At 38.4% G+C, this 21,691-nt stretch overlaps 6 protein-coding genes across 7 annotated transcripts; 2 read left to right on the top strand and 4 right to left on the bottom strand.

The window, feature by feature from the left end:
* Positions 1–475: 475 nt before the first annotated feature.
* Positions 476–1,971, top strand: LOC108837476 (uncharacterized). Of its 2 annotated transcripts, none has more exons than XM_018610516.2 (4): positions 476–789; positions 1,006–1,109; positions 1,495–1,613; positions 1,707–1,971. In XM_018610516.2, the coding sequence occupies exons 1-4, from the start codon at positions 498–500 to the stop codon at positions 1,795–1,797; spliced, it is 606 nt and encodes a 201-aa protein (XP_018466018.1). In that variant the 5' UTR covers positions 476–497; the 3' UTR covers positions 1,798–1,971. The 2 variants fall into 2 exon arrangements, with proteins under 2 accessions (XP_018466018.1, XP_056863151.1); XM_057007171.1 differs by having other exon boundaries at positions 1,003–1,109.
* Positions 1,919–3,612, bottom strand: LOC108837477 (40S ribosomal protein S5-1). The gene is made up of 5 exons (XM_057007170.1): positions 3,458–3,612; positions 3,277–3,371; positions 2,524–2,795; positions 2,229–2,432; positions 1,919–2,140 (listed from the first exon to the last, which is right to left on the bottom strand). Exons 2-5 carry the CDS (start codon positions 3,367–3,369, stop codon positions 2,086–2,088), a joined length of 624 nt encoding a protein of 207 aa, XP_056863150.1. The 5' UTR covers positions 3,370–3,371; positions 3,458–3,612; the 3' UTR covers positions 1,919–2,085.
* A 307-nt stretch (positions 3,613–3,919) lies between these two features.
* LOC108857256 (homogentisate solanesyltransferase, chloroplastic) lies at positions 3,920–6,725 on the bottom strand. Its single transcript, XM_018631216.2, has 10 exons — positions 6,462–6,725; positions 5,754–5,875; positions 5,526–5,672; positions 5,115–5,340; positions 4,932–5,005; positions 4,755–4,847; positions 4,539–4,656; positions 4,371–4,433; positions 4,254–4,286; positions 3,920–4,131 (listed from the first exon to the last, which is right to left on the bottom strand). The coding sequence occupies exons 1-10, from the start codon at positions 6,666–6,668 to the stop codon at positions 4,057–4,059; spliced, it is 1,158 nt and encodes a 385-aa protein (XP_018486718.1). The 5' UTR covers positions 6,669–6,725; the 3' UTR covers positions 3,920–4,056.
* A 241-nt stretch (positions 6,726–6,966) lies between these two features.
* Positions 6,967–9,648, bottom strand: LOC108856877 (uncharacterized). The gene is made up of 3 exons (XM_018630774.2): positions 9,459–9,648; positions 8,331–9,248; positions 6,967–8,241 (listed from the first exon to the last, which is right to left on the bottom strand). Exons 2-3 carry the CDS (start codon positions 9,234–9,236, stop codon positions 7,195–7,197), a joined length of 1,953 nt encoding a protein of 650 aa, XP_018486276.1. The 5' UTR covers positions 9,237–9,248; positions 9,459–9,648; the 3' UTR covers positions 6,967–7,194.
* Positions 9,649–11,682: 2,034 nt separating this feature from the next.
* Positions 11,683–18,486, top strand: LOC108862363 (pre-mRNA-splicing factor prp12). The gene is made up of 15 exons (XM_018636466.2): positions 11,683–11,971; positions 12,344–12,454; positions 12,630–12,706; positions 12,792–12,875; positions 13,023–13,110; positions 13,220–13,362; positions 13,467–15,390; positions 15,573–15,880; positions 15,980–16,277; positions 16,366–16,521; positions 16,658–16,802; positions 16,911–16,987; positions 17,395–17,531; positions 17,688–17,796; positions 17,981–18,486. The coding sequence occupies exons 1-15, from the start codon at positions 11,771–11,773 to the stop codon at positions 18,182–18,184; spliced, it is 4,062 nt and encodes a 1,353-aa protein (XP_018491968.1). The 5' UTR covers positions 11,683–11,770; the 3' UTR covers positions 18,185–18,486.
* A 59-nt stretch (positions 18,487–18,545) lies between these two features.
* On the bottom strand, positions 18,546–20,101 carry LOC130511589 (S-locus-specific glycoprotein-like). Its single transcript, XM_057008762.1, has one exon. The coding sequence runs from the start codon at positions 20,060–20,062 to the stop codon at positions 18,731–18,733; it is 1,332 nt and encodes a 443-aa protein (XP_056864742.1). The 5' UTR covers positions 20,063–20,101; the 3' UTR covers positions 18,546–18,730.
* Positions 20,102–21,691: the final 1,590 nt, after the last annotated feature.

Here is a 21,691-nt window from a genome sequence, read left to right as displayed (position 1 = left end):
ATTAAAATTCACTTGATGACCATATTACGATTTTTATAAGTATAAACAGGGTGATAAAAATTTTAAGCTCTAATCGATCATGCTCGCCATAAATTAAAAATATATTTCGGTCCACTATTACAGTTACAAATGCTCAGACCAACATATAAATAATTATATAAAGAAAACACAACTGTATGCATATTAAAAATATTCATACACATATACATATTTAATTTGTCAATACTATATAGTTTTAGTTTTTATTATATAAGTTCACCCTGCGCAAAGTGCAGGTATTATATCCTAGTATCATTAATATTTTTGGAACATTGTCCATAAATAATTTGAAACGCTCAGGTATGTCTGTCTAATTATTCCACGTTACATTCTCAACCATGCTTGCCACGCGTCCGTTAAGTTTCGTGACTTATCATCTTTGCATGTAATATATAAAAGCATTGCAAAGGAAAAACAAAGTTTGTCACATGATCATTTTATAAATAAAAAGGAGATCAATGGCGGAGGATCAAGCAACGGCGGCGTTGAAAACATCGACGGTGGAGAAGCAGCCGGAGACGACGGAGGCTGAGCCACCGAGAGTCACGACAACAACAAAAAGGATGCTGGTTGCCATAGACGAGAGCGATTCGAGCTTCTATGCTCTTCAATGGGTCATTGACCATTTCTCTAGCCTCTTAATGACCACTGAGGCAGCTGAAGCAGAAGGTGACCTGCTCACGGTGGTTCATGTGCAGTCTCCGTTCTATCATTTTGCTGCTTTCCCGGCTGGACCCGGAGGTGCAACAGGTCCGATCTCGCTTACTTCCTCTTTTTCAATTTTGTTCCTTTAATTAACTTTCATTAAAAATCAATATAGTTTTGAGTTTGCTCTATACTATAAGTGAGCTAAAAACATATACACTAGTCTACGATATAATTTACCTGTTACGATATAGTTAGTAAAAAAAATCTGTTAAGATATAAACAATAACTTGGTTCTGTGAACCGATGTACATATAGCAGCAGTCTACGCATCGACCGCGATGATAGAGTCGGTGAAAAAAGCACAACAGGAGACCTCTGCAGCTCTTCTCTCTCGTGCACTCAAAATGTGTCGAGCCAAACAGGTTATGTATCAATTTTGATTTTACAAATAATTCTCTTAATTACTTGGAACGTATAAGCCTTATGCTCATATCTATATTATTATTTGGAATAACGTAGCTAGTGACTCAAACAGGTTTCCGTTATTTTTTTTTGTAACTCGGATCCGGTTAGGTAGTACACGAAGAGCAAACAAGTCTATGTGTTTTACCGTAACATTTCATCAAACACGTTTCTGATGCAGAGTGTAGGAATCGTCGGGTTATCTTTAGTTATATATATATTCTAGCGAATATCAATGTTGAATTACACATTTTGATGAGTATATTTCATTAACTAACTAGGTTTCACTATTTCGCATAAAAACTAACTAATTATATACAAATCTTGTGTGATGCATATGCGCAGATACGCGCTGAAACTCTGGTGCTTGAAGGCGATGCGAAGGACATGATTTGCCAGGCGGTGGAGCAAATGCACGTTGATCTTCTCGTTGTCGGTAGCCGTGGCCTCGGCAAGATCAAAAGGTATATAACAATACTTTCTCACATTATTTACCTTCCTAATCTCAAAACTTACGACCGCTGTTTCAATTTGTTTGCCTTTGTGTGTTCTGGAAGAGCGTTTCTTGGGAGCGTTAGCGATTACTGTGCTCATCACGCCAAATGTCCCATCCTTATCGTAAGGCCACCAAAGGAGATAACCAGTTAAGTAACAAAGTCTACTACTGTATGGGCGAAAGTGTGTCGCACGTACTTGTGTTTGAAATTTCATGAGCGTGTGGTATGTCAACCTGTGATTTGTGTTGTGACTAAAAAGTGTGTACCAAAACTGAATAAACTGATGCGAAATCGCTTGAAGCATCAAATACTTATCTATTCGAAAGTAGTTCAGACGAAATAAACACCATAAGACAAGAACAAAACATCTGTAACATAGTGAAAACAAAACATAAATTTCATTGATAAGATTGTATCCATCAGGGCAAAAGGAAACTCCTTAACGGTTGGCCTTGGCAACTCTCTCGATCTCATCCTTCTTTTTGATGGCATAGCTGCAAGAGATTTTTGGTTATTATTATTAGCTTAACTGATAACACATAAAGACAACGTTTAAGAAATGTGTGGAGCGTGTTCTTTTACCTGTTGGAGGAGCCCTTGGCTGCGTTGATCAACTCATCGGCAAGACACTCAGCAATAGTCTTAATGTTTCTGAAAGCAGCCTCACGAGCCCCGGTTGTGAGCAAGAAGATCGCCTGGTTAACACGTCTCAGAGGAGAGATATCAACGGCTTGTCTCCTAACGACACCAGCAGATCCAATTCTGGTAGCATCTTCACGTGGACCACTGGCTCAAGCCACAAACAATACAATCATAAGAAAAACGAATTGATATCATAAACATGTAAAACTCTGCAATCACAAAAAGCCTTTGGTACCTGTTAACAATGGCATCAATGATGATCTGAATCGGGTTGGCATCAGTCAAGAGGTGGATGATCTCCATGGCGTGCTTGATGATCCTCACCGCCATCAACTTCTTCCCGTTGTTTCTTCCGTGCATCATGAGAGAGTTGGTGAGCCTCTCAACAATGGGGCACTGAGCCTTCCTGAATCTCTTCACAGAGTATCTTCCCGCAGTGTGGGGGACAAAGGTGGCGTGTTTGGCTGCCTGAACTCCAATGTAGTCAACAAGACTGATGTCTGCAACCTACAACATAAGAAAAGTCATAACGTTTCAGACACAAAAATGAATATAAAGAACAAAAGATTCCAGCAGAGCTTAATACAACACTTAAACTAAGCTAGGAGAAGAATCTTTATACAGATAATTAAGTTTTACCACCAAAACAGGAGTATTAAGTTATACAATTTGATCTTAATATGTGATCGGGACATCATCACAAGAGAAAGTTGCATATTAGTAAAAGCTAGGTTCCAGGCTAAGTGTGAATATCCATCAAAAATGAAAATATTACCACCAAGACAGGAGCATAGGTTATACAATTTGATCTTAACTTAAACGCTGAAGCTAATGTGACTGTGATTATCAATCAAATCTAAAAGGAAAGTTGCATAAAAATGAAGGCTAGGTTCCAGCTAAAGTCTCTGATACAGCAAAATGAAGCAGGCGAGGACTGAATCACACAGAAGCTGAGCAAATGAAAGCGAATCAAAGAGGAGGAAGTTACCGAGACGTCATCGTAGGTCCAGCGGTTGAAGAGCTTGACCTCGTTGGTAAGCTGCTGCTGAATCTCTGCGTCGATTTCTGCGACGGCGGCCATGGCTGCGAGAGAAACAGAGTATGAGCAAGTTCCGAAAGTACAATGAGAGGGTGCGACAGAGAGAGAGACAGCGGAGGAAGAAGATCACCTGAGATCGGTAAGCGACGCGCGGGAGAGAGTGACGGCGGGGAGAGAGAGAGAGAGAGAGAGAGAGATCAAAAAGCTACGAGAGGAGGGACGAAAACCCTAAGAGTGATTTATAATATACAGTTGTGGATTAGGGTTTTGGGCTCTAGTGGTAGTGGAGCTCTCAAAATGGGCTTCCATTTCAGGTATCCAGTACATAACCGGGTCAATGTGTTTAACCGTTTGTTTCTGGTTTAGCTGGTTAACTTGCGGTACTAATAAACTACTTCTATTTAGGCTATTTTCCTAATTATCCCAGTATTTTATCGTAATTTGTTTTTTGTAGGAATAGAACTAAAATTTTGTAAAATTATCACGGATATGTTTTGCACTTATGAACACTTGGATTTAGGTTTCTCAGCAATTTGATTTTGGTTTATTATTTCAATTACGGTCTAAGATAGTCAGTGATCACCGGTCTGAATTGGTATTGGTACAATCATTATCATTGCAAGATATCAAAATTCAAAAGGACATATATCCTGTTAGTATGTACATGAACAAACTGATTTTTGACTCCAAACAACAAAAAGAGGAAGAGGAAAGGTTTCACCATGAAAGCTAGAAGAATGGGAATAACAGATACTCTGCGTAGAAAAGATTCCATATAAACCGGTAATATCCTGCAATAGCTTCCTGCAACAATGAAAATAAGTTTCCATCAGATACACACTACACTGATCAATAATGATCATTCACATCATCATCGTCTTGCGAAATATTTCAAGGAATTGATATTTTTGAAGGAGTATTTTTACCTTTGTGTAGTTTGCTTTTTCTAGTATCCATGTCTACAAAAAGAACCAACCAATGAGATTGATGAACATATGGCAATGAAATAACGCATATAGTATGACGTTTGGGATGGGCTTTACCTGGAAAATCAAGCATGAAGCCAAGATCATATGTGCAGGAATCATCAAGCTACCTCTGAAAACCTGTCAAATGTTAAAAAGATAGATGGATTAAGCTTTGCATACTAAGCAAGTGATAGTATTCCAGCAAAAATAAAAATAAAATGTGGAAACAGACAGATGATTTACCTGAGGCATGTAGAAAGCTAGAGATATGGCAGAAACATAGTTCACTAGCAGAAGTCCAGAACCGAGGAACGCAATGTTCCTCACTCCAAGCTTTGTTGCTAGCGTTGATATTTGAAACCTTGTACAAAATCAAATCCAAGGAACATGCTTGATTAACTAAAACATGCTTTCAACAAAGGCGTAAAGAAAATGCTATAATAATAGTATTTAACTTACTTGCGATCTCCTTCAACATCAGGGAGATCTTTTGTAATAGCAATGACCAGTGCAAACAGTGTCACAAAAGACGTGATGAAAGCCACAGGTGCACTGCAAAATGCCCAATAGAAACTTGAGTAATATAATATAAGCTACATTATGTTATGACTTATGATGGTGCATATGAAGACTAACCTCCACTGAAACGAAAGTCCAAGGGCAGCTCTTGTAGCATGGTACACACCAAAATTAAGAAGGAAACCTCTTACCTGATCAGAAAATGTGGATACACAAAACATGTTACTAGATGCAATTTCTAAGTTCACAAGATACTAGTATTAGAATCATTAAGATACAGAAGGATAGGACAGCCCCTACCGTGGCGATAATAAGAAAAGCTGCAACTGGAAATCTTTTCATTCTAAGTGGTGGAACAGAATAGATGGTCCCCAGAAAGAGGCCAAGAGAGTATAGGCATGTAATGAATGGACCAAAGTTGAATCCTACAACTAACAGCCCTGCAACTGCAAAGAATATCACCAATAGCCACGCAGACTGCACTGAGAGATCTCCTGCTGCTATTGGCAAGTATGGTTTGTTCACTCTGCAAGACAAAAAAAAAATCCAAATTCAAGCAAAAATGAGTTAGATGATACACTGATTAAGATGTAGTGATCACATGCGTTTGACTCATAAGAAGTAACACATTGCACACAAGATGCTCCATAGTGATGATGCATTAAATAAGTAGTGACCAATGTGCATATGGATCTAATGAGTGCCACATACTTGTCAATTCCAATGTCGTAGATCTGATTGATGCCAACAATATAACCATTTCCACATATAAGAGCAAGAAGACCTGAAAGTGCCTTGAGAACGAGACTCCATTTGATGAGATGAGTGTTCTCTATCAAAGCTCTTGCCACCAAGGCACTGCCATCCAAAAATAAACACTCAATCAAAAATGAACTATAGAGACCCTTTTCAATAAATAACTATGCAACGTATACTAACGTTGATCCTAAAGCTGTTCCACGGATGGTATGCGGCCTAAGAAACCTCCAGCAAGCATTCTGAAAACGCGAGATTCTATCCAGAACTGGATCAGAACCAGCAGCACCAACCTGAGAACATGCCTGATAGTATATAATCTTGTCAGTGCCATTGAAAAGAACATATCGAAACACACTATTAACGTTAAATCAAAACTATATAATAGTACAGAAATGAACACATCTTAGAGAAACAATATAACATAATGTTTCAAATGAACCGAAGGCATTCTCCATTGGAAGTCCAGTGTTCTAAAAATCGGTATAGGGGCACCTAGGCAAATCAGACCTGAACCAAACGACTTTTCTAGAATGCCTAATCTATAACCATATATAAAGCGATTTGATATCTTGAATATTGATGGGAACAGATCGAATGCTAAGAGATTGAAAAGGTTTGAACTTTCTTGACTAATAGTCAAAGAAACGGCGCCTGATAGTAACTACTCTTGTGCGTTAATCAAAACTATATAACAGTATAGAAATGAACACGTATTAGAGAAGTAACATAAACAATGTTTCAAACGAACTGAAGGCATTCTCCATTGGGAAACAGATCGGATGATAAGAGATTGAAAAAGTTCGAACTTTCTTGACTTTCTTGACTAATAGTCAACGCAACGGCTAAGATGCTTGTTAACAACGAAGAGAAAAAAGAATGAAACCGTACCCGGATCGAGATTTTTCTGAAATTAGTTGAAACAAGTTTCGACCGCATACACGAACTTGATAAGCTAGTGAAGGCAGCATCTTTATGACGGCTTATAAGCTTCCCAGCTAAATGCAACGAAGGTCTATGGTGATTAGAAGCTGCTGAGAAACGAGGGGATACAGACGAGAATCGAAGACGTGGTGATTGCGAGATCGAGAGCTCCATTGATGATTACACTAGCCAGTAGCCACACAAAACTCTGCTACTTGCTCTTGCACGACCGAGTTTGTCTTTTTTTTTTTTCTTTTTTGGTTATACCGACCATAAGAGATTGCATTTTGCAATTCGGTCCCTATATTCTTGATATCTGTCTAAACAATCCTAAAACTTTTATTATAAACAGCAGAAGAATTGACCCATCTACAGGACACTGGCAACTTGAATAGTTGTGTTGTGTGTCCAACAACCTTCATCATTTCGATTTATAGATCATCTGGTTTATAAAATGTAGACATTGGACAAAAGTTGAAACAATAATCAATTGATGAAGTAAGAAAAAAAAAAGAGTCAGTTAGGTAAAATACAAAACTGGATTACATTTGATGATGACTCTGTGCACAAAAAAAAAAAAACATTTGATAATGACTCAAATAGTGTATTCAACGAGGTTAATATTTTCAGACAGACCAACCATAAGGGAAAAAAACACAAACACTCCATGTTAAGTTTGGTGGTCTCTCAACAAAAGATGTCAAGACATATTTGGTTCGGTTTCAGCTTGTGCTTTAGAGAAACCTTCTGAGCTCTTTGCCAATGCTTCAGCTTCATCAGAAGCATGAGCATTTGAGTTGATGATCGTCTCTGCTCCCTTTTCATTCTCCTCCTTGTCCATGACTATTCTTTCCGGTGCTTCGCTTTTGGTTTCATCTGATTTCTTTATCTCTCTATTCCCTTCATTGGCATCAGTCTCTAAACCTTTGGTTTCATTTGTTATCGACTGTTTTGTCTCTGCATTCTCTTCCTCCTCTCTATCTTCAGCAGAAGCACGAGCATTTAAGTTGATTGTCTCTGTTCCCTTTTCATTCTCCTCCTTGTCCATGACTATTCTTGAAGGTGCTTCGCTTTTGGTTTCATCTGATTTCTTTGTCTCTCTATTCTCTTCATTGACTTCAGTCTCTACACCTCTGGTTTCATTTGTTCTCGACTGTTTTGCCTCTGCACTCTCCTCCTCCTCTCTATCTTCATCAGAAGCACGAGGACTTAAGTTGATTGTCTTTGCTCCCTCTTCCTTGCCCATGACTACTCTTGAGGGTGCTTCGTTATTGGTTCCCTCTCTATTCTCTTCATCATTCACGTCATTCACTTTAATCTCTAAACCTCTGGTTTCATTTGTTCTTGACTGTTTTGTCTCTGGACTCTCTTCATCCATCACCACAACTTCTGGAGCTTTGGTTTCAGTTCTCACTGACAAATCAGCTGCAGAGCTGTTGTCAGCTTCTTTGCTAAACTCGCCTATCTCTAAAAGCTTCTGAGCTTTTAGTTCCCCTTCTTCGTTAACATTCTCTGCTATCTCAGCTTCAGAAACTTTCTTCACATCATCTACTAAAACCTCTGCTTCTTTTGAAACCACTTCTTCTTTGACCTCAGCTTCTTTCTTCTCTGTATTTTCAGGCTCAACAGACTCCAAAACAGTAATACTCTTTGGTTTGATTTCTAAAGGCCCCAGCTTTGCATCAATCTCCTTAACAAGATTCGTCAGCGATCTTGCATTCCTTGCTTCAGACAACCTTGTAGACAACTACAAACAACACACCACGAAAAGTTTTAAGAAACAAAAAAAAAATCTTTGTTTTAAGCTTAAATGCATTTTGCTGATTATTTTTTCACCTGCTGTATCTGTTCACCTCGGGGCTTGAGATCATCCAGAGAAGCTTCCTTGTAGATACTCTTGAGAACACACATCAAATGATTCCCCACATTCTCCACCTGATGCTGCTGAACCTCACACTGACGCACATCATCAAGACAACCAACAGCACGAAACGCACAGTTCACAAGCTTCATAGGACACACAGTAATACAATGCCTATCCATCTCACGCCTCATAATACTCTCTCCACAGCTCTGCTCACACTGTATTATCTTAAACGGGCAAACGGAGCCATGACTCTCCATCTGCTTCTTGCAGAAGACCGCGTTGCATCCTTCGTTCTCGCAGTCCATCGTTCTATACCCACACCTCAACGCGTGCTCAGCTAGCTCCTCTCCCGTCCCAAACTTCATCTCGCAGTGAGAAAGGTTCTTAAAGTCGACGTTTTTAAGCAGCGTCTGCGCGAGTCCTTGCCTGTGATCAGTCAACCAGAAGCCGCTTATCTCCATCTCCTGAGCGAAGTCATCGATGTTATCCTCTCTCCTCTCGCTGAGGAGCCAGCCGGAGACGCGGCTGAAGAGGTTCCTTTTCGAGGTCGCGAAGTCGTCGATGAAGTCGGAGACTATGTCGAAAGGGTGATGAGAGGCTTCGGCGTCGTCTTGGAGGACGATGTGCTCGGCGACGAAGGTTTCGCTTCTGTGAGTTAGGTACTCGATCATCTCTTTGCGGATGTCGGCGGCAACGGAGCCTGGGCTTTTGAAGATGTCTCCGGTGGTGTTGTCGACGCAGGCGGTGGCGAGTCCCGGGAGGAGGGTTTGAGCCATCTTGTGGACTAGCTCCGTGTCGTAGAGGTCGCAGTGGAAGGAAGGGCCTTTTTCTTTCTGGTCGTCGATTTTGTCGAGATCCGAGACTGGTGGATCCATTTTTGATTGGGTCTGGATGCGAGATGAAGAACGAGAATCGGTTAGAGATCAAGAATAAAAAAGGTCTAGACTTTCTTGAGTTTTTACAATAAAAGAGAATGATTCAGAACGGGGACAAGTCTTGAATCCGATCAAAAGCGATCCAGAAAGTTTCGAAATTGAGTCTTATGTTACATGCAAATTCAACTGTTGGATTGATAAAAAAAAAGGAGAAGAATTTACCGTAGAATTGGTGTCTTTAAGAAGAAGATGGAGACGAGATCGCAGCGGGGAAGGAGTAGAGGCTGTAAGGGAATCGGATGAAGAAGAAGACGAAGGAAGAAGAAGAAGAAGGGAGAGGGAGACAACACCTTTGGTTTTGGCGCAATAATCGGTCTCTTTTCTTTCACCACAACTTTTGGTCGTCTCTTCTTTTTTTTTGAGCAACCTAATATTTTTGTTATAAATGGTTTCTGTTTCTTTTTTTTAGAAAAAAATAATAATTTATAATTAATATAGTTTCTTGCAATATTTGATATAATTTAAATTTTGGTTTTTATAATTTATTTACAAGCAGATTTAATTCCAAATAGTAAAACTAAATTAAATATAGTTTAATTAGTAATTAAATAACAAAATATTTTAATAATATAAATTATCTTAATTTATAATTAATAACTTATTTGAAAAGAAATATGTGACTCAAACTATTAAAAGTAAATAATATACACACTATATGCTGTCTATGATATTGTAATGGTTATTTACTAATTAAATATTTTTAAGAGTTATTTAGTTCAATATACAAAAAACCAAAGTTATTTAGGTACCATAGCATAAATCTTTTTAATTAGGTATGACCATGATGTTATGGCAATGCAGTTATCATTTTGTCCAGTTAGTATAGTATTACGTTGTCGAAACTTTAACAAGAAACAGAGTAAACTTTAACAAGAAACAGAGTACTACTATCAACCATGCTTCTCAGAGGCCCAATCTCTACTCCTTCTCCACCTTTTCTCCGATTAAGAACCACCTCAACGCAGCCGCGGCACAGCCATCATCACAAGCTGCGTTTCCACCAACGGCGAGCTACTCGATCACCGACGAAGATCTCCGCTCCAAAGGCTTCATCCTCTGCTTCACCGCCGAATGATTAAACCTGGACCACCTTAACTCCGTCTTCGTCACCGTGGGGTTTCCGCGGTGAGACACGGCGAAGATAGAGATGGCGCTGCAGCACACCGACGCGATGCTGTGGGTGGAGAGCAAGAAAACACAGCGGCCGGTGGCGTTCGTGAGAGCGACGGGAGACGGAGTGTTCAACGCCATCATGGTCGATCTTGGTGTATGAGAGGAGCTGGTGAGATTTATCAGAGAAGAGAGAGAGATGAAGAATAGGGATCCAAATGTCATTAGGGAAATATGAACAGTGTCTTTACTAAAACTGCAAATAAACTTTGAAACATGTATATAGGGTGCAATTACTCTATTTTTAATGGTCATTGTTTCTAATTTTTTTATCAATAAAATGATGATTTGTTGAGTACCCAAAACGAAAATAATTCATAATAAGTTTGTTATCTAGCTAAAAATATGATTAATCTGATGTAAACAATAAATTTAAATGAATCTTAAATAATATTTGTCTCCATTTTGAGAGAAAAAAGACATTTTAAAATGATTCTTTTATCTTAATTTTATATAGAATTATTTGAATCCTTTTTTCTATTTGTGAAATAATCTTTGATTATATCGATTTTTTTTTTCAATTTACAGATTTTATTTTTGTGTTAGGCGATTTTGGTTTTGTTTGGATATTTTTTGATGTATAGTAGTGTTTTCAATTTGATTCAGAGATGATTTTTATGTTGTTTCAGATTGAAAGAATAAAACTCGAATCATATAATAATTATACTACTATTGTTTTTTCTTATATTATTAAAGATTTAATCTATTTGATTTTGAAGGTATTTTTTTGGTAGCCATGCTTGAACTCTTAGTTTTGAAAGAAACATGTGATTCAAATTATTAAAAGTAAATAATATAATTAATACATTATATAAACATTATATTTATCTATGATATTATATGGTTATTCACTAATTATAGTATTCATGGCTATTATTTCTAATTTTATTTTTATCTACAAAAACTGATGATTTATCGAGTATAAAAAAAATCATAATAAAATTATTTTATGACTAAAATATACGATGATATCAAACCAAGATTAAATAATTAATATGATAAAAATTAGTAAACATATGAAAATTATGGAAATACTTTTAAAAAATAAAAATTGATTTAATTAATTTTAAATATATTATATGTTTCTGACATGATAGTTTTATTGTTAGTTTTGCTATCACTTGCACATTATAGATTAATCTTTTTTTTGGGTGCATAATACAAACTTAAATAAATTTAGGGTCACCTGATAAAAAGATCTCCCCTTTTTAATCTATTTCGAGAGACAGAGACAGAGAGAGAGAAAGTTAGACAAAACACGTCCCTTGCCGTTTCATCTGTGTGTTTGATTTGATTTGATTTTGATGATGGCAGCTCCGGAGGATGAATCTTCCGCTCAGTCTCAATCATCTTCCGCCACTGCGGCTCCCACTCCTCCTCTTCCTCCTTCCTCCTCCGCTGGTGATCATTACCTCGCTAAGTGCGTCCTCCCTCCCAGCGTCGTCCTCCAGGTTGCTTATGGCTACTTCCGCTCCCCTTCCTCCCGCGAAGTCGTTTTCGGAAAGGTGCTCCCTTCTTCCTCTAATCTCTACTTATTTTAGGATTTGGGTTTCGATTTATTTATGTTAAAGTTGGTTCCTTTTATTATCTCTCTTTTTTAGGGATTGAGATTCTGCCACAATCTCACTTGTTTCAACTTCTCACTGTTCTTTTTGTGTTGAGGGCATTGTGAAAAGAGTAGACTTTGTATGCTTTCTTGTGGTTACAACTTGGGAGTTGCATTAGGTTACTATAAGTATAAGTTAGAGATTAGGCATCATCACGGATCCAGGGTTATTCTATGTGTTTGTGGTGGGAAAAGCTTTTTTCTTGAGAAATTTGTGTGTGCCAGGTGTAATCAGTAACTAGAATGCTGTTTTTTTTCCTTCTCACATCAGGAGACCTGTCTAGAGCTGGTGGTTATCGGTGAAGATGGGATTGTTGAATCGGTGTGTGAACAGAATGTATTTGGAACTATTAAGGATTTGGCTGTTATACCTCGGAGTAAGGTAAGCATTATTCATTTAGAAACGGAAGAGTTTATTTTAGTGATCAGGAGTTTCACTTGTGCAAAGATTTTTTTTTATTTTTTTTTCAAATACTGTAGGTAACAAGCCAGCTCTGGGTTTGTTAGTATATCTGTGATTTGATATGTCAATCATCTTGTTATCTTTTTTTTTTCAGATGGGGAAAGACCTTTTGGCTGTTCTTTCTGATTCTGGAAAGCTCTCTTTTCTCTCATTTAGCAATGAAATGCACAGGTTTCTTCCTCTCGTCTTCTTGTTTTTTCCCGAAGAAGACCTCATGTCATTGTCATCTTACTCATTTTACTGCCTTTTGGTGAAGGTTCTCTCCCATACAACATGTTCAACTTTCTAGTCCAGGGAACTCGAGGACTCAACTTGGAAGAATGCTCACTGTAGATTCTAGGCAAGTTTTTCGTGCCGGTTTCTATTTATCCATGATTTTGTTACTTACATGATTCTGTTGATGCCTTTAGATGCCACTCGTTACTATATTGCCTAGTGCTGAAGTGCTCAATATTGGATTTTCTGTTACATGTTATGCATTTCGCAGTGGTCTCTTTCTTGCTGTCAGTGCATATCATGATCGCTTTGCTCTATTTTCCCTCTCGACATCGTCTATGGCTGATATTATTCATGAGGTATTGTTTTTTGTCAATAACTTGGGGAGCATCTTGTAACTCCATTTGATCCTTTTAACCATGACATGACTCATGAGTGATATAATATTTTTTTTTTTAAAACTTTTAGAGGATTTTTTATCCTTCTGAGGATGGTGGGAAGACTAGCTCTGTAGAAGAATTATCTGGTACTATTTGGAGCATGTGTTTCATTTCTAAAGGTTTTACTGAATCCAAGGGTTATGATCCTGTTCTTGCCATTGTTTTAAATAGGTATGGAATCCGTGCAATTCAAATAGTTTTTTTAGTTACTATTCTTTCTCATAAGAGTCTGTGACCCAAGAGTTGCTTACCTCGGTAATTTTCTGATTGTATAGGAAAGGATCTCTCCTGAATGAGTTGGTTTTATTTGGATGGAACATCAAAGAAGAATCCATATGTTTAATATCAGAGTATGTCGAAGCTGGGGCTCTCGCACATAGTATTGTTGAAGTTCCTCACTCCTCTGGATTTGCCTTTCTGTTTAGAATTGGTGATGCTCTCTTAATGGATCTTAGAGATCCTCAAAACCCTTGCTGTTTGGTTAGGACATCCTTAGATCTTGTTCCTGCTTCATTAGTGGAAGAACATTTTGTTGAAGAGTCGTGTAGAGTACAAGATGGAGACGATGAGGGTCTTTCTAATGTCGCTGCATCTGCTTTGTTAAAGCTTAGCGATTGGGATCCCATGTTCATAGATACTGAAAGCGACACTGGAAAGTTGAGTTCTAAGCATGTCTCTTCATGGACTTGGGAACCGGATCATAACTATAATCCCCGGATGATTGTTTGCTTAGATGACGGTGAATTTTTCGTGTTTGAACTCATATATGAAGATGATGGTGTTAAGATTAATATATCAGAGTGTTTGTACAAAGGTTTACCGTGCAAAGAAATTTTATGGGTGGAAGGTGGATTCTTGGCCACGTTTGCCGAAATGGCGGATGGGACGGTTTTCAAATTGGGAAAAGAGAAGCTACATTGGATGAGTTCCATTCAAAACATTGCTCCGATCTTGGATTTCTCGGTTGTGGATGACCAGAATGAGAAACGAGACCAAATGTTTGCTTGCTGTGGTGTAACTCCTGAAGGCTCTTTAAGAATCATTCGTAGTGGCGTTAATGTAGAAAAACTTCTGAAAACCGCTCCTGTTTATCAAGGAATAACTGGTACCTGGACTGTTAAAATAAAGCTTCATGATGTGTACCATTCGTTTCTTGTTCTGTCTTTTGTTGAGGAGACCAGGGTTTTATCTGTGGGATTAAGTTTTAAAGATGTCACTGACTCAGTTGGTTTCCAGCCTGATGTCTGCACCTTGGCATGTGGGCTTGTTGCCGATGGTTTATTGGTACAGATTCACCAAGATGCAGTAAGGCTATGCATGCCCAACATGGATTCTCAGTCTGATGGTATTCCGGTTTCTTCACCATTTGTCTCCTCTTGGTTTCCAGGAAACGTCAGTATCAGCTTGGGGGCAGTTGCTGAAAATCTAATAGTTGTGTCTACGTCTAACCCCTGTTTCCTGTATGTTCTTGGGGTCAAATCAGTATCATCTCACTGCTGCGAAATCTACGAAATTCAACGGGTGGAGTTGCAGTTCGAGGTTTCCTGCATCTCAATTCCTCAAAAATCTATTGGGAAGAAGAGATCCCGCGCTTCTGCCCTGGATAGTAGCTGCAAAGCTGCGATCCCTTCTGGTATGGAGCGAGGCTATACGTTTTTGATTGGCACACATAAGCCTTCTGTTGAGGTCCTCTCCTTCTCAGAAGATGGTGGTGGTCTTAGAGTCCTTGCCTCTGGGATGGTATCGCTAACAAATACAATGGGAACTGCTATTCGTGGATGTATCCCTCAGGATGTAAGACTCGTGTTAGTTGATCAAATCTATGTTCTTTCCGGGTTAAGAAATGGGATGCTGCTTCGTTTTGAGTGGCCTCCCTTCTCACATTCATCCGGGTTGAGTAGTCAATGTAAAGAAGAGATGGACATTGTTGTGGGTGAAAGAGACAATTCACTACCCATCAACCTTGTGTTAATTGCCACTCGACGTATCGGCATCACACCTGTTTTTCTGGTTCCGTTCAGTGATTCACTAGATTCAGATATCATAGCTCTTAGTGACAGGCCATGGTTGTTACACACAGCTCGACAAAGCCTTTCCTACACTTCCATCTCTTTCCAACCTTCTACTCATGCAACTCCTGTTTGCTCATCTGAATGCCCTCAAGGGATTCTTTTTGTTGCAGAGAACTGTTTACACCTGGTAATTAATTATATTCTGTTTTACAAATTTTAGTACCAGACTTTCACTGACTATCATGCTTTGCTTTGGACAACGATATGCTAGTCAATGTTTAATTTTCTGATGTAGTTTGCTTAGAATATTATTACATAGTTATTTATTTTCTACAGTTTACTTGCCTGACGTATTAGATTGTTTTGTAGGTGGAGATGGTGCATAGCAAACGGCTCAATGCGCAAAAGTTTCACCTTGGAGGCACTCCGAGAAAGGTTATCTACCATAGTGAAAGCAAACTGTTGATTGTGATGAGGATTGATTTGTGTGATGCGGGTACGTCTGATATATGCTGCGTGGACCCGCTCAGTGGATCAGTGTTGTCATCTTACAAGCTCAAACCCGGAGAAACTGGAAAGTCGATGGAGCTTGTACGTGTGGGAAATGAGCAAGTCCTTGTGGTTGGGACGAGTTTGTCATCTGGTCCTGCTATACTACCCAGTGGCGAAGCTGAAAGGTTTGAAAATCTGGTTCTTTAGCCACTTTTTAATTTCGACGAACTTCTTTCTTTTTGCTGATTGTGTGTATGTATACCTTTGAATTGGCTATTTTACAGTACAAAAGGACGAATACTCATTCTCTGCTTAGTACACACTCAAAACTCGGATAGTGGTTCAATGACAATCTGTTCAAAAGATGGTTCATCTTCCCAACGTACATCACCTTTTCGTGATGAACAGCTATCAAGCAGTAGTATCTGCAGCAGTCCAGATGATAACAGCGATGATGATATCAAACTTGACGAAGCTGAAACATGGCATTTGAAATTATCATGCGCAACCACTTGGCCGGGTATGGTACTTGCGATCTGTCCGTACCTTGATCATTTCTTCCTGGCGTCTGCTGGCAATGCTGTAAGTCTCTCACTTTGATAAATATTTTGTTATGTTTGCCACTTGTTTGGCGTGCTAATCTGCTAACAAGTATACTTCTCTTCGATAGTTTTATGTATGTGGTTTCCCGAACGATACTCCTGATAAAATGAAGAGGTTTGCTGTGGGAAGGACTCGTTTCATGATAACATCTCTGCGCACATACTTGACTAGAATTGTCGTTGGGGATTGCCGTGATGGTGTTCTATTTTACTCTTATCATGAGGTTTGTACTTTTGTCGCTTTCTTCTACCAAAAGTTAATATATGTTGTCCATGTCTTAACTGTCCTTTTCTTTGTTTGCCTACTTAAATTTTGGCTGTTAATATTTGATAATTCTTTTTTTTTTCATGTTATTGAAGGATGTGAAGAAACTTCACCAAGTATTTTGTGATCCAGCGCAGCGGTTAGTTGGTGATTGCTTTCTAATGGATGCCAATTCTGTTGCAGTATCTGACCGCACGGGGAGTATAGCTATCCTGTCTTGCAAAGACCATTCAGACTTTGGTAAGAAACACTTACCCTTTGCTCGTTAAGCTCATATATCACTCTTAGTAGAGGCTTTCCTATGAATCAGAAGAATTTGCTAACTGAAAATACCTCGTGGTGATCCAGAGTATTCAAGTCCGGAGTCCAACCTAAATCTAAATTGCGCTTATCACATGGGTGAGGTTGCCATGGCTATCAAAAAGGTAAAAATCCTGAACTTGCAGTGAGTAATATCACTGTACCAATGTCATAACTTGAAAAAGTTAGTGCTTCTATCTGAATTGCTTTATGTTCATGTAGTTGTCCGCTATTATTGTTAACAAGCTCAAGATTATGTTGTTTACCTTCTTTAGATAAGTATGTTAATTGTCTTTAGGTTATAGAAAACGATTGCTAGGCGCATTAGTCCATGTCTAACAATTCCTTGAGCTTAGTTGGTGCAAGTTCAATCCTCTGTTTTCAGAACTGTCATGGCAATAGTTTAGTGTACCTAAGCCACTAGAGAGTTATAGTCAATTTTCGTGTTGGACATTGCAGTTACTAAATTAACCAAATATGATCTTTGTATATATCAATTCATTACTGCTGTTACTCCTACAATTGTGAACAGGGTGGCAACATTTACAAACTTCCAGCAGATGATGTGCTGCGAAGTTATGGTCTTAATAAAAGCATTGACGCAGCTGATGACACTATCATAGCTGGCACACTATTAGGAAGTATATTCGTCTTTGCTCCTATTTCAAGGTATGATTTAATATATCTGACTCTATATATAATAATATCACTAGTGTTTGCAGAATATAAAATTCGTGTGGCCTTCTTTTTCACCAAGTAGAAGTTTTATGGTCTTGTGTTTATTTTCAATGGGAGGTTCAGTGACTGACCACAAGTTTTATGTAGGGAGGAATATGAGCTCCTAGAAGCCGTCCAAGCAAAGCTTGTGGTCCATCCGTTGACTGCTCCTGTTCTTGGTAATGATCACAAGGAGTTCCGAGGTCGAGAGATTCCTGTAAGTGAACCAAAAAGAAAAGAAAAACAGCTCTAATTTTTCTAGATGTGAGATGAAATATCATTTCTAAGAGTTAGAATTCTCACTTCGGTGGGTGGACATATAAAGAAGATATTGATACAAATGATCTCTTATTCATTATTGGTATAGTACGAAACATAAGTCGTTTTTCACAATGTTGCAGTACCAAGCGACAAAGATTTTGGATGGTGACATGCTTGCTCAGTTCTTGGAGCTTACAAATAGACAGCAGGAGTCAGTTTTATCGACAACGCCTCTGCCCTCACCAAGCACAATAAAAGCAAGTTCAAAACAATCTCCTTCTCCGCCTCTCATGCTACACCAAGTTGTACAATTGCTGGAGCGTGTCCATTACGCTCTGCACTAGGTCATCATCCTCTTCTCACCCCCTCTTGCTACTTAAAAGCCCAGCATTTGACACGACTGACGGTTTCAGTTTATTCGATATGGTGAGTCCAACAAATTCTTAGTAGCTGGAAACTGAGTTGGAAAAAATATCTCCATAGTCTTTAGGAGCTACTGCCTTGTGTTCTTGTGGGTAATGAGTCTTAACGACTAGTCCTTGAGACGTACTCTATCTCTCTCTCTCTGACATTTTGTAGAGGATCATACTTGCTTCCCTATGTACAGAAGTTGACATGTGGGTTTTAATGCATAGGACTTGGTATCGTTGTGTATATACATAAAACCCAAATATAATTTTCATTTCTCTAGTATACAAGTGATGATATGATAACATAAAATTTATTGATGAATAAACGTTTCATTGATATAAAACATGGATATATAATAAGGACTTCATATCATTTATTTTTAGATACTTTAGATATATATATCTAAAAACAACGCATCCGGATATCTACATATGAAATCCGAATCACCGGAAGTTTTAGCATTATTGGATCCATCAGGTCTACGAGGGGACAAGACTAGCTTCTGCTACCTTGACATAAATATCATGACCTCCAGCATCGTACTTCCGCATATCCAAGAGCTCTCCGGTCCACATCACACATCCCAACCCATTCATGTTATCCATATTCGCATACCCGGTGCAGTTACAATCTCTAACACACTTCTCCCTGCATTCCTTCAACCCGATCATCTCGTCCACAACCGCTTCGCTTGTCTCCGGTAGCTTCATCTGACTCATCCTCAAAAACCCATCTCCCTCTCCACAGCTTAGCCTCTTGCTCCTCTCACAACCACTTGACGCATCTCTCAACTCCCATGCCTTCTCATTCTTGGGAACGAAGCCTTTGATACAGTTACACGTAGGCGACGTGTGCATGTCACAGTATGCGTAAGGACCACAGACTATGTACAGATCGCATGTATCTTCCGGGAATGACCAAAACATGTTACGTTGCGGTGCTGTCTTAGTCCACGTGATTACTTGTAAGTACCCTGTGGAACTCATTCTAAACCTCGAGTGGATGTTGTGGTTGTCGTTGACTTGGAAACTGTACGCGACTTCCTCTTTGTTATCTATGAAATTGTTATTAATGTAGCTCCAGTTTTGCATTTTCGGTATGCCGTTAAACCGGACTTCGTTCCAAGGACCGGTTCGGTACACTTTGAACTCATTATTCAGTAGATAAAACTCATGTAAAAAACCTTCAGTTTCGAGTATGAACGAATAATCTCCACTTGATGGATCAGTAGGGCTTTTCCAAGATGTGAGGATTTTTTCCTTTTCTGAACTGTTGAATTTCCGACCAAGTTTCATCTCCGGGAGCAAAGTATCCACCGGAAAATCAAAACTCTGCCACACGAACCGGTTTAGGTCTTTGGTTTTGGAGTCTCTAAGCACCAAGTTGCCGTTAGCGAGAAGCTCTGCCGTAACTGGTAAATGCGCAACTCCCGTAAAGTTCGTTGACCAGACAGGAGTATCAGACTGGTCAAGGAGGACGAGGTTTGATGAATGAGAGATTTTGAGCGTTCCAGTGGAGTTGTGAAGAGGGTTGTCTCTGTTGGCAACCCAAACGTATGTTCTCTGATCAGAGGTTGTCTTGTACCAGATGCCGAGATACCAACGATCAGCACCATCTTGAGAGTTTCTTGTGGTGGTTTTGAAGAAGCCTAGCTCGAAGACATCCCCGGGAGACACAAGGGTTCGGTTGCTTGAAATTGTAAGAGTTTCGTTAGATGACAAAGTATTGGTCGAGAACACATGATGAAACTGAAGCGAGACAAAGAAAAATATGGTGCAAGAGTGATAAAAGTTTGGTAGTGCACCTTTCATCTCTCTCTTCACTACTTTAATTTTCTATCCACTTCTTCTTTTCTCGCCCGTTATTTATAGAAAATTTTGTTGCATGCTGATTATTTTTTGAAAAAGAAAAAGAAAAAAAAACTAATGATTATTAATTTATTAGATTCGGTCTCAATATCAGTGAAGTTAGCTTAGTGATACTTGAGAGAGTTTCGGCTTCAATACGGTTTTGGGTTCGATTTCCTATGGCCACACAGATATGGATCCGTTGCTTTCGACTCATTTAAATGTTTAGGAAAATGTCTATTCGTAGACTATACCTCCACTCAAAGGTTATGTTTGTGTTTCATGCTAATTATTAGATTTGCAAAACTAATGTGGATGGTTTGATTTAAAATTTGCATGGTTTATGTCTTAAGTGTAGACATTATATACTTTTCAGCAGACAAGAAAATTGTTATTTCCACATTCTATGACTTTCCAGCTATTCTTTAATTCATTTTAACAAACTATTGTCATTGGTCAATAACTTTACCACGTGAAATTGATTTCTCATGCAACGTAACATAACATGTGTTTTTTGACCAAATGACATAACATATCATATGTTGTTGTTTTTTTGTTCTAAATGTTAACATATCATATGTTGTTTTCCTTCAGTTTAACTTAAACTGCAACGTCCAACGAAATAATACAAAATGGAAACTCAAAAGAAAAAGAAGGGAAAATTTTGATAAAACACAGTTTTTTTTTTGAGAGAGAATCTATTTGTGAGTCGCACCAGCTAGCTCTAAAATTCCATAAATCTGAAATATCTAAAAAAAAAATTCATAAAACAGCATTGTCAAGAATAAAGCTAAGAATCGAAAATCTTGAGAAAATCAGAGGTTATTAGCTGATCAATTTGAAAGAATTGTGACCACTTTGTTAGAAGTCCCTAATTGGAATGACCTCTGAGACAAAATTAATTTTACATGATATACTTTTGAGCTTGAAGAGATTACATGATTCGGTCTTAACTTCATGGTATTAAAAAAATCTTGAGCAAAAAGATTGGTGGAAATATTTATTGCATTTCTTTTCATGATTGAGGGCATCTATATCATTGGAAAATTTAGTATCATGTGAACTTTTATATGTAGTTGGGTATGCATTGGATGAGTCCATATTCACATTATATATTTTTATTTTTGCTAGTGAATGCATGCAACTTTGCCAAAAATTAACATTTTTATATTTTAATTAATAAGGGATATTGAAACCATTCAATGGAGCCCTAATGGTAACAACATAGAGAACTAAAATTGACAAACCAACTATGTAATGAAGTGCTCCAGGGATGTTACAATTTCACACAAAAATGGAGAACTTTTTTTTGTTTGTTTTGAACGATGTGAAATTGACAAACTATACTATAATATATTCGTTAGTGAAATAGTATAAAACACCCAATGCATATTAATAGAGGAAGAAGAGTTTTGTAGTGTCCATAAATAGAATAGTATACGTCTTAGGGCATCCAAGTTTCACACTCTTGTTGCTTCTGCTCCACGGATGCTGAAACCAGGGACCATTTGCTGCTCACCTGTGATTACATCTAGGAAGTTGGAGCATGTCACTCTCTCACCTTAACCCTCTAACCCGACTTTTCCACAACTG

This window comes from Raphanus sativus, chromosome 4 (genome assembly GCF_000801105.2).
Source record: "Raphanus sativus cultivar WK10039 chromosome 4, ASM80110v3, whole genome shotgun sequence".
Lineage (NCBI taxonomy): Eukaryota > Viridiplantae > Streptophyta > Magnoliopsida > Brassicales > Brassicaceae > Raphanus > Raphanus sativus.
Note: the sequence above shows the minus strand (reverse complement) of the source record. Positions and strands in the feature narration are given on the sequence as shown.

Coding starts and splice junctions, on each gene's coding strand:
- LOC108837476 (XM_057007171.1), top strand. CDS start 498: ATGGCGGAGGATCAAGCAACGGCGGCGTTGAAAACATCGACGGTGGAG. Junction 790..1,002: donor TGGACCCGGAGGTGCAACAG/GTCCGATCTCGC, acceptor ATGTACATATAG/CAGCAGTCTACGCATCGACC. Junction 1,614..1,706: donor GGCCTCGGCAAGATCAAAAG/GTATATAACAAT, acceptor GTGTTCTGGAAG/AGCGTTTCTTGGGAGCGTTA.
- LOC108837477 (XM_057007170.1), bottom strand. CDS start 3,369: ATGGCCGCCGTCGCAGAAATCGACGCAGAGATTCAGCAGCAGCTTACC. Junction 2,433..2,523: donor ATTGATGCCATTGTTAACAG/GTACCAAAGGCT, acceptor GGCTTGAGCCAG/TGGTCCACGTGAAGATGCTA. Junction 2,141..2,228: donor GCCAAGGGCTCCTCCAACAG/GTAAAAGAACAC, acceptor AATCTCTTGCAG/CTATGCCATCAAAAAGAAGG.
- LOC130511589 (XM_057008762.1), bottom strand. CDS start 20,062: ATGAAAGGTGCACTACCAAACTTTTATCACTCTTGCACCATATTTTTC.
- LOC108862363 (XM_018636466.2), top strand. CDS start 11,771: ATGATGGCAGCTCCGGAGGATGAATCTTCCGCTCAGTCTCAATCATCT. Junction 12,455..12,629: donor CTGTTATACCTCGGAGTAAG/GTAAGCATTATT, acceptor TTTTTTTTTCAG/ATGGGGAAAGACCTTTTGGC. Junction 15,391..15,572: donor CAGAGAACTGTTTACACCTG/GTAATTAATTAT, acceptor ATTGTTTTGTAG/GTGGAGATGGTGCATAGCAA.
- LOC108857256 (XM_018631216.2), bottom strand. CDS start 6,668: ATGGAGCTCTCGATCTCGCAATCACCACGTCTTCGATTCTCGTCTGTA. Junction 5,341..5,525: donor TACGACATTGGAATTGACAA/GTATGTGGCACT, acceptor TTTGTCTTGCAG/AGTGAACAAACCATACTTGC. Junction 4,287..4,370: donor CTTCATGCTTGATTTTCCAG/GTAAAGCCCATC, acceptor TTCTTTTTGTAG/ACATGGATACTAGAAAAAGC.
- LOC108856877 (XM_018630774.2), bottom strand. CDS start 9,236: ATGGATCCACCAGTCTCGGATCTCGACAAAATCGACGACCAGAAAGAA. Junction 8,242..8,330: donor GAGGTGAACAGATACAGCAG/GTGAAAAAATAA, acceptor TGTTGTTTGTAG/TTGTCTACAAGGTTGTCTGA.